We start from the raw sequence: 10,821 nt of genomic DNA, 5'->3' as shown, positions 1-10,821 counted from the left end.
CTGCAATTTTATTTCCATGATTTAATTAAAAGAAAACATTCGAACAAATTTAAGATGTGTGTTCTTTGTCAGATTTATCACTTTTTACAAAGAAATCTGCAGACTGAAACTTTATTAGATATTCACAATGTGCTGGTTCATAATCTCAAGGCCATGTGCTTAATTAAATGTTGAGGATAGAATTTATGTTTTTTTTTATTTTTTTTTATTTCTGAACATGACTTATCATTTTTGCTTTTTTCCACACCACAAAAATAAAAGAATTTAGTCTTTGTTTGCTTGTAATCCATTAGCAGCCAGGGAGGACAGAACCCCCTGGTCCATTCTCTGCCCACTGGAAGAAGTCACATTGTTTACCCTTTTGAAAGCTGCAGGTGTAGAAATTCCGGCCATTGTTGGGTCCAAGCTTCAGAACCGTCCTCATTAAACAGCGTTTCCCATGGTGACAAAAAGGAAAGTGCAAATCTGCCCACTGCAATGAGAAAAGATTTATTAGCTCAGTTTTAAGCGGTTTGTCAAAGTTTGGATGTCTTGAACAAAAAAAAAAAAAAAAGACAAAAGTTAACTTTCTGTTGTCACCTCAAAGAAGTTGCACTTGGTCTCTCTGGGTTGCGAGCAGGCATAAAACTGTCGTCCCTTATTTCCCCCCTCCTTGTGGACCACCCTGAGGACAGCTGGACGGCGATGGGATGCACAACAGGGGGTGCTGGAAATGGAAGGTGTGCGACTCACTGCCTCCATTCTGCATCTACTGAAAAGTGAAGAAACTGTCTTATTAGTTTAAAATATGTTGTAAATAAAACGCAGGAATATTTGTCACTTTAACACTTATTGGCGTGCGAGCAACCTCCTTTCAGCTGCATGTAATGATGTTGCCTGGCAATCATTGTATATAGCTGCTGTCCTGCTGTGGTAATTCTTCACTTTGAACTGTTTTTTTCTTTAACAATGTATTAAAATTCCACAGATGCTTCTTTTTTTCCCTCCCCATCCAACGCATTCCCTGAAGTTGCAAAAAAACTTCTCCTATTATAAACTTATTCATGAACAGCCAAATAAGACATTCACTCACCCTGAGTTGGGGGTTCCATTTTGAGCTTTGTTACTGGGAAAGAGACTGTGATCAATTCTCATTTTCTTGGATGGGTGACTGTAGGAGGCCAGTGATTCCCTGTTGGAGAGCTCGACACTTTGCCTCTGCCAGCCACCAGAGGCATAATTGGGGCTTGTTGTCCCTTGGCAGACGCTGTTTTTATATAAACCTGCTTCTGCCGCCAAGGAATTCAAATGACTGCCGGCTGGGGAGAGCGGGGAGTTTACTGGCTTTGGCTTCTTGCTCATGTCAGAGAAAACAAGGGTGGAAGTCCCGAACGCAGACCTCCAGTTGACTTTGAGCTCCTCTTGTGGCTTCTTGAAGGCGGTGCAAGGGTATTTAATTAAATCAACAGTGAAGGGCGATGCTTCACTGCTGATGTCGTCTTTGTGGACTGTGAAAAGGGAGCCAGAGTGAGAAACTGGATTTATGTTCAGCAGCTGCAGCTCATTCTGATGCACCGGCTTCTCTCACAAAGAAATATAATGCAGGTTGTTGTTTTAAGTGGTTAGCTTTCCATAAAATGTCCGAGTAAGCAGAATACTTCAGTGCTTTTTATAAGAAGAGCTGGCAAAATTCCATTAAATGACAAAAAAAAAAAAAGAAACTTATAATGAACTATATGTGTTTAGTGAGTACACTCCAATGGCCGCACAGAGTCATTAACAGGGATCTGGGGGTTCTTCTAGAAATCTCATGATAGCGCTGTTGGGAGAGGCTCTTAACACCCAGCTGCTTCAGTGGATGCACAGTAGGAGAACATGAAATATATAAAGATACATATGTAAATCAGAGTATTACTGAGAAGCACTGAGAGGGCTCAGTCAGATTTATGTGGAGCCCTAAGTGTGTGTTATTCATTTTCAAAGATCTTAGAGGAACTTAAATGTACAGAGAGCTTTGGCACACTTCTCTCAGTGAAGTTACTCATATTTGCTTCTTTTTTTTTTTCTTAAAGCTAAGAAGAGCACTATAAATAAAAGAAAAAAAAAAAAGAAAACTAGGATCATTACAAGTGCAGCCTCGCCCTTTAGCAGCTGGAAAGTCTCATTGTATTATAGGATTGGACCAAAAGGGACTTGTGGCACAGATTAATAAAATAAAAAATAAAAAAAAGAGCTTTTTAAGTCAGAGCTTAAAGAAAAAAGAAATTAAAGAGAACTGCAATCTGTTGAGAGACATATGAAGATACTGCGAAGTGCTGTTTGTACGGCCATCCAGTTCTTTAGTCAATGATGATTTGAAAAACTCGGTCCGTTTGAAATCGGGCAGCGTGATCATATAGAAATGTGGTTTGGTTGCTGCAGCTGAGACCCAACAAGGACAAGTCTTTCAAACAAAAACTTCACTGCTGTTGTGATATATCTCAAGGCAGCTGGAGACAAATGACCAGCTGACAGACATGGTCATTATCCTTACTGCAACATACGAACCCCAAAGAGAAGTCAGCCCACTTGACTCCACTGTCATTTGATGTTTGCCATTCTCCTTAAAAAGCACTGAAGCATTGATGTCCGATTGTACGCGCTGCCGATCAGTTATACGGCCGAAAATACAGTTCCATCTTGTTTCATCTCATGTTAAGAAAGATGTTCTGTCACCCTATTAGAGCCAGCGACCACAAAAAGATAATTTCACTCACCTTCGGGTCTTGGAGTGAGGCAGGCATCACAGGCTTTTGCTGCTGGCTGGTTGATGAGCGTGCAGAGTTGACAAGCCCAGTCCTCTTCCTCCTTCTTAGCCACATCATCACTGCTTCTCTCACCATATGCCCGACTGATCAGACCGTTTCTAAGAGGAAGCTTGCTGGACAAAGGAAACAGAGCAACATTAATGAGCTTCATAAGTTTCTACAGCAAAAAAAAAAAGCGCTGAATACTGGATGGATGAAGAAGAAATTTTTGTGTTCGTACAGAAATGTTTATTACAGTTAACGCAAGTAAAACACAGGATCAACAGTGATTTGAAGCAACACGTTCCTAAAACAGATTTACAGACAGTGAACAGTTTAGCTTTTACTTTGTTCCGATTGTTGTTAAAGTACAAGACCAGCTCAAACAGCTGAATATATTAACAGGCGGAAAAGTGTGATATGGAGCAAAAATGTGATATTTTAAATTTAAAATGCATGTAGCATTATCTTTATTCTGATGCAGCGTATTTATTATTTGTTCTTAAATATAACTGATAGTTTTTATTCTGTTTTATTACAGACAGAAGCTGTAATATGACAAGTAATAACAGTGTTAGTATCAAATAAATCACTTATATCTATAGTTATATTTCAACACATAATAAACTTACATAAATTTTGCACATAACATAACTTATGCCTTGAAACCATCCCATGACTAGCACCTCGAAAAGTCATATGCTCTCTCTCAATACTGGAAATCTGTCTTATTTTGATTATTGCTGTAAAAGACAGGACTAAGTTGACAGATGAAATATTCACAACTGCTAAAGCTGCTTAAAGTAAAGATTTAAATTTTTAAGAAATAACAGGAAGGCAGGGAGAAAACCTTATATAAGTGATGAGGGAGTGATTATGACGATGATGATGATGACTTATTCATGCATCCATGTTCGTCCTATTGCTTTTCTCTCATGAGAAAATTGCTGTTTCTTTATGAAAGAAAAACATGTAAACAACCATGAAATAGCACGAAACTTAAATGAAACCCATCCAACATTTAATGCATCATTATGTAAGCGCCTAAATGTTTAGATAAGAAATACTCTTATGCAGCATGCGCATATGGCAAAACTGCATAAGAGCAGCCACTCATAGAAACTGCAAATGTAAACTGGCAATGAATGAATAATCCAAGCAGGTATTTAAAGAACAATTCAATAGAGAAACATTTGGAGATCAAGCAGTGGCTGAACATACGCAAAAAAAAAAAAAGTTTTATATAATTACTTCAAGCGTAGGCATTTGTGCTCCGACATGTAGGCTCGAGTATGTCTGACAGAAAGACAAATCTGCAGTGCCAACCTTCATGGAGGAGGAAAGTAGCGGCATCTTGCAGGAAACTTCCCACCGATTGCTTTATCAGCTGTGTAATGCGTGTTATGGCTTTAAATTCTAACCCCTTGCAAAGCTTTGCTCAAACACAGCCCAGGAGGTGTTGATCCGATGCCCTGACTGACAAACACAGCCTTCTATGTGCATTAATTCTCACCCCATAACACTTCCCACTCCCTGCCAAGCCCATCTGCCTGCAAAAACGGCCTCGATGAATTTGAACATATCTTCTAAAAAGCTTTAAAACTTTGTGAAAAACAAGCTTTTAGACCACGGCGCTGCGCTGATGTCCCCATATATACAAACAAACCTACAAATCGCAATGCCAAAAGGTGATTGTCCTCTTCATGACAACATTTTAACACAGAAATAAACATTTAACCTAATAGGGGTGGGAAAATCGAATCGAAAAATTGAAAATCAGGATTTTTTTGCTTCACAATTTTAAATTCGATTTTTTGGTAAAAAATCAATTTTTTTTTCAAATAAATAAATATAATCCATTCCAAAACTTTTCTCATTTTTATTGTTTTTATTGATCTCTTAACTTGTCTTCTTGGGCATTACGGCAGCAGAATGATGGTCTGGCTACTTTGTTGTTTTTCCCAATTGAAATCAAGAAAAATGACGACCAAAAAGAAAATTCTATACATTTTTTTCGCTTTTAATCTACAAAAGTCAGCAATATTGAAGAATTGTGAGAATCGCAATTTAAATCGAATCGGCACCCAAAAAAATCCGAATCGAATCGAATCGGGACAAAAGCATATTGTCACAGCCCTATAACCTCATAAATAATTTAAAATATGCCGCAAATATGTCATAGAGAAACAGTAATCAACCCACTTGTCACAGTAACTATGCACATTGCTAAACTTAAAGTAGTTTAAAACAAAATCTCAAACCCTGAAAAGGAAAAGCAGCTTCTGCAAGAATGCAAAATGATATTTTCTCCGTCAAAGTGCCAGAGGTCTACACGGACTTCTACCTGATGTCAAGCCCTTTGGGGTCTCCTTTCTGACAGCGCTCACAGAAGTAAGTCATCCTCCCGTTGTCTCCAAGACGACAGACTGTGATGACATGAGAGCAGTGGCCACACTGGGGAAGCTTGTAGACTTTGTAATGTTTGTAGAGAGGAGAGCCAGATTTGCGACACTGATCGAGATGAGGATGGCAGAGAAGATCAACACAACGGACAGAACAGAAAATGAAATCACACCTTCTTACTTCTGTGCAGCGTTAACACAAATGTTTTATCCTTTTCCCAGAAAATAGGTTTGATATCTGCGTTCAAAGTTATCTAGTCTTTCAAGGAACTCTCTTAGGCACCGAAATGAACATGGGGACATCTTAATATCTACCAATGTACACACCAGCCTTGATATCTTACATATAAAGCAATAATGACTAACCTTGTAAAACAGAAGAGTAAAACCGCGAGTCATCTTCACCACATGGCGGATCTGCTCATCTGTCAGCTGCTGAACCTGGAGATGAAGCTGGATTTAGTTAGACTTCATAGTCAGAGAGTGAATAAACCTCATTTGCACAGCTTCTCATTTCAAAATGGATGAAAAGAGTTTGTTTCACAGTCAGCAAATCAATACTACAAGCATATAAACAAGAGAACAACAAAAAAGCCAGACATGAATGAAAACACTGTATTTATAATGATGAAAAGCATAAAAAAAAAATCACTTATTTTCTATGTCAAAGAACTGCAGCCAAGACAGCCACAAAAGTTTGCACTTTCAAGACGCCTTGCAGTTTAGAGGCAGACAGAAAATGCATAATGCTTCGGCAGTCCTGGAAGAAGAAGGGACTAAAAAGTCCAGAAGAAATCTTTTGGTTTGGTTTGCTGTTACATTCAAAAGGGGGTCAGAAGGCCTTGCAGAGTTGGATAGAAGTAATCATGCCAAAATGAATGTCTTCTCTGCAATGAATAGTTAATTCAACAGCAAAAGAAGCAATATGTGGGCTGCAATGGGCTTCATAATGCTTACCGCTATTTCATCCTCCTCTTTACACTGCATCACACAGTAACACAGGAATTTATTCTTTTTTTCTGAGAGAGTTGCCCTGCATTTTTTTTTTTTTTATCCCTCTGCTGAACACAATCCATCATCTTTTCTATACCTTCACGGCTGGGTGGAGGCCCGAGTCAAACAGGGCTTCGTTTTTAATGATGTTGCCGACTCCCGGCATGACAGCTTGGTCTAGGAGAACATCACAGAGCATCCTGCTGCGTTGGCTCCTCACGGCCTCCTCAGAGCGTGAGAAGCTGAACTTGGAGGAGCACACATCCAGACTCTCCATGGCCCTGACCTTCTGCTGGCAGTCCTCTGTCATCCTGCAGATGCACATTTCATTAGCTTGACTGTTTTTGTTTCATAAGACTGGACAACGGAGGTGAAATTATCCAACGTGGAAGTAAATATCTGCCTCAGTACTGAACATTACACCAGGACTTTAAAGGCCGTGATCAGCACAATAACCGAGCAAAAAAGAGAGGGGGGAAAAAAAAAAAAAGAGGAAGAAAAAAAAAAAGGGCATTTTTCATGCAACAATGGCCAACCTTTTTTGGACAGATCCTAATATAGGACATACTCAGTGACTCAGACTCATACCCCAAGGTGAACTCCTGTCACCTCAATCTATCTAGGCTAGGATGGTGTCCTCGTTACCTCATTTCCACAGTGCTGTCGAAGAAGCTCACAATGTCGCCGGTGAGGTGAATTTCCAGCACTGGAGCGGAGCCTGTTCTAATCTTGCTTTCAGCTGGATTTATGCGCATCGATCCATTCATACCAAAGTGGACTCTAGAAGTTGAAAATTTTAAAAGACAGAAAAGATATTTCATTTTAAAAAAATATCATGCCTAAATAAATGAAACTTGAGATGATCAAACACAGAAAGATGGCCTGTTGGAAACTGACTCCTGTTAGTCACATCCCAGTTTAGAATAACACTACTGAGGATTTTTGCACTTTGGTGCCCCCTGTCAAAGGCTAATTCAACATCCATCTTGCATCCTGTCACTTCTCCAACCTCTCCACGGCTATTATTAGTCTGATGTTGACTTCTGTTTCACTTTTGTTGTTTCTTGTCTCTTTTTTTTTTTTACCTTGTTTCTGATAATGTCCTCTTGCATTTTTTGTTCTGTTTCAGCCATGGTGTTCATCCAAAACAGCCAGTGTATTGATATCCAGTTAACACGTGACATGGTTGTAAAGCAAAATGTGACTGCCATGCAATGTACCTCTGCTTGGAAACAAAAACAACTTCCAAAGAACAGTTTCTCAGCCTTGTGTTGCTGCAGGGCAATGATGGCTGCAGGGGCTCTCACTTATCAGTCACTGGAACAAACTCCTAAGTTTCATCATACAACTGGTATTTAGAAAAGTCTTAAGTAAGGGTAAGAAATTGAATAGAAAAAAAATGTGTTTTTTTTTGTTTCACAATTTTAAAATCGATTTTTTTTGTTACAAATTTTTTTTTCCCAAATAAATACAAATAATCCCTGAAAATTTTTTGTCATTTATATTATTTTTTATTGATCTTTCTATGTGTCTTCTTTGGCATTATAGCAGCAGAATGACGGTCAGGCAACTGTGTTGTTTTTTACTAACTGAAATTCAGAAAAATGACAGGCAAAAAATGTTTTGCACATTTGTTTTGTTTTTAGTCTACAAAAATCCGCAATATTGAAGAATCGAGAGAATTGCAATTTAAAAAAAATTGAGGCAAAACCATTTCGTCACAGCTTTAGTCCTAAGTACAAAAAAATCTAGATTTGTCAAAGGCACGGAGGCCAGTCATATGGGCGTTGACAAATAATCAAATGTTGATAACACACGTTCTAAATCTCCTGCTCGTGCCCCTTCATGGTCACTTGCATTTAGAAACGTCCCCATTTAACCATACAGAAATAAAACCTCATGTCAGAAATCATTCCAAAACTGCCTGTTTTTCAGTCAGAGTGATGGAGAAAAAGAAAGATTTAATTTCTACTGAAAATGAACTAAACAGAGATGTTTAGTTCAGTCTTCAAGTTCAGATAACTTTTACTTTTCAAAATACACTTAAAGCGCACTTGCAGAAGTTTAGGGGCAGGAGGTGATAGTACTTATCAGTCCTCTGGAAACAACATTGCGCCAAAAAGTTCAACTCACAAAGAATAAATATATGAAGCAGTGTGAAATGAGTTCAGTAAATGATTCAGGATCTATCAAGATGATCATTCTTTTTATTACATCATTGATAAGGGCAGCAACAACGTTTGTTTGTTGTTTGTTACTGTTAACAGACTGATCCTCCAGTGTCAGAATCCGTGGAACTTCCATCCAACTGGACCTGTTTTGAGGTTGCTTCTTTCTTTACAGATGAAATTCAGAAAATTAGGCAGTCAATTTTTTTAAGTAATGGGCAGAATATGTGTCATCAGCGTGCATATTCAGAGGAAACATAAGCCTCGTTTCCATCAACGGATGTGGGTCGAGGCGGGATGCATATTTTGCATTTCCACCTCCAAGAATTTGGAAGAGGACCCTAATATAATCCAACTCATATTCCTTTTTTTATATTGTTCCATTGAGGTAATGATTTAACCAATATGACCAAGGGGTGAAGCTTGACAAATTACAATCCTTTAAATGGTTGAAGCAAAAATTATAAAAAAGAAAAAAATTCATTTCCAGTGTAACCTGGTGTTGAAAACAAAGCAGAAATTGTTCCTTGTTAAGAACTACATATTTTTGTTTGAGTTTAAGAAAAAGGCCTTACCAAGCACTGTTCCACAAACTGTCAGAGTGACCAGCATCCTTGTTTCTGAATTGTGTTTTGGTTGTACTTAAAGGAAGACGTTGCCCTGTGATGGTGTCATGCTATTATATAGCTGATGCATCTTATGGGATCAATATAAAGTCATAAAGATTTTGCAGCTGTAAATAAGTGTTTGCAAATAACTTCAGAGTTTATATTAGTATTTTTGTATTCTGCAAAAAGAAGCTGCCCAAAAATATTCAAGCTTCTTTATGTGCAGTAAAAAAAAAAAAATTTGCATTTATGGGCAAAAAAAAAAAAGAAAATGCGTGCAAGACTGTACATTTTAGACTTTTATACTCCAATCTGATTGGATAGAGACTATTCCAGCCATCCTCCTGCACTGGAATTTGGGTTGGTATTTTACTCATTAATTTGGTCTTGGAAAGCTTAATAAACATGTCCTTCGTGTAAAAAGTCTAAGTGTTAGGACAGATACTCAAAAAATAAAATTAAATAAATAAAAAACATTCCAAACAGTATAATTTATTAATCTTAATCTACTGCCCTTCTTCTGACAATCACTAAAAAATACAAATGATAACCAAAGGTCCCCTAAAATTGATTTGTCTTTCAGGAACTACGCCTCTTTAAACCATTTTAAAATCAGATTTTATGACATGATTTACTTTTATACAAAGCTTTTGCCTCCACTGTGTTTAATAGGGCTGCGAAAATAGTAACTGTTAAGAGTGCAGCTGTAGGAAGAAGCTTGTGAAATCTGCAGGATGAGCAGGATTTCTGTGCAGATTACACACTAAATGCAGACTGATCTTCATATGGGTAAAAATTCTGAACACACACAATGTGATTAAACTGAGAACACACAAATTGTCCTTGAACAAACTCAGAAAGCAACTGACAACGCAGGCTGGGAAAGATATTGAGCAAACTACTTCTCATGATTTGAGCTGGAGTGTTCCAGATAAGGAAATGAGAAGTAAAGGATGAATTGCAGAGGTGCCCTACTCCATAAATAAAAGTGCACAAAAACTGCTCTTTAGAAGAAAGATTGGTTGCTATGAGCATCCCTCAATTTCAAAAACTTTCACAGGAAGAAGTATATGGATGCATGAAGATGGAAAAGGCTACAAGAGCTTTTCTAAAGTCAAACGTGGTCATCAATCTGCAAGAGGAAAAAACAGACTTTAAACTGGAGATTTTCAGGGCTACTACTCCATCTAAAGGTGAGTATCTGGCAAAGATGATACCAAGATCATGCCAAGAAAACCACAAAAATACTGGATAAAGTGAAAAGAACTTAAAGGAAAAGCAGAAAATGATACTACCACATATCTGCCATTAGAAAAACAGTAAGAAAAATCTGTTGTAGAAACATATGGCAATTTACAAAAAGGCACAACACTTTGTCAAGAACAAAATCGGCTCTGCAAACCAACAACAAGCCATTACTTCCCTCTTCAGGGCTCGAGCATCTTGCAGTTGTCAAGGAAGAAAAATGAAAAACTATCAAGAAATTTAGCAAACGTCACAATTGTTACATTTCAGTTGTCAGTTACTTGTCATACAAACAAAGAGATAATGCTTTAATGGCATTTCTGTGCTCTTTTCATGCTACTATTATTATAATCCTCCATACAATGGTGGTAAAAGACATAAATACATTTCTTTGTTACTCTTTTCAAATAGGTTTTTCAACCCCCCCCTAAAAATAAATGAATACATAAATAAATGAATGAATAAGTAAATGAATAAATGAAAAAAAGACCAACAAACTGTCTTGGGGTTGTTAAACAAGAGTTCCAGCCAAAAACATCTGTGATGCTTCCTTTGAAAAGGCATAATGTGTTTACATTGTAGACACACTGCTGCAGGATAGACATGTTATTATAATCTTTATAATAACCCTGTGGTGACA

The 10,821-nt window shown here is 37.7% G+C and overlaps 1 protein-coding gene across 1 annotated transcript in view; it reads right to left on the bottom strand.

The window, feature by feature from the left end:
* Positions 1-289: 289 nt before the first annotated feature.
* Positions 290-10,821, bottom strand: part of neil3 (nei-like DNA glycosylase 3) — a gene marked incomplete at both ends in the record, with an annotated part of 11,190 nt that continues 658 nt past the window's right edge. The window contains 8 exons of the mRNA XM_079249866.1: positions 290-472; positions 580-748; positions 1,073-1,487; positions 2,736-2,899; positions 5,110-5,276; positions 5,534-5,608; positions 6,258-6,471; positions 6,806-6,940. Coding sequence (XP_079105992.1) covers positions 290-472; positions 580-748; positions 1,073-1,487; positions 2,736-2,899; positions 5,110-5,276; positions 5,534-5,608; positions 6,258-6,471; positions 6,806-6,940 — 1,522 coding nt within the window. The remainder of the gene's footprint in view (positions 473-579; positions 749-1,072; positions 1,488-2,735; positions 2,900-5,109; positions 5,277-5,533; positions 5,609-6,257; positions 6,472-6,805; positions 6,941-10,821) is intronic.

This window comes from Telmatherina bonti (assembly GCF_933228915.1).
Source record: "Telmatherina bonti genome assembly, chromosome: 12".
In the NCBI taxonomy this organism is placed as follows: Eukaryota; Metazoa; Chordata; class Actinopteri; order Atheriniformes; family Telmatherinidae; genus Telmatherina; species Telmatherina bonti.
Note: the sequence above shows the minus strand (reverse complement) of the source record. Positions and strands in the feature narration are given on the sequence as shown.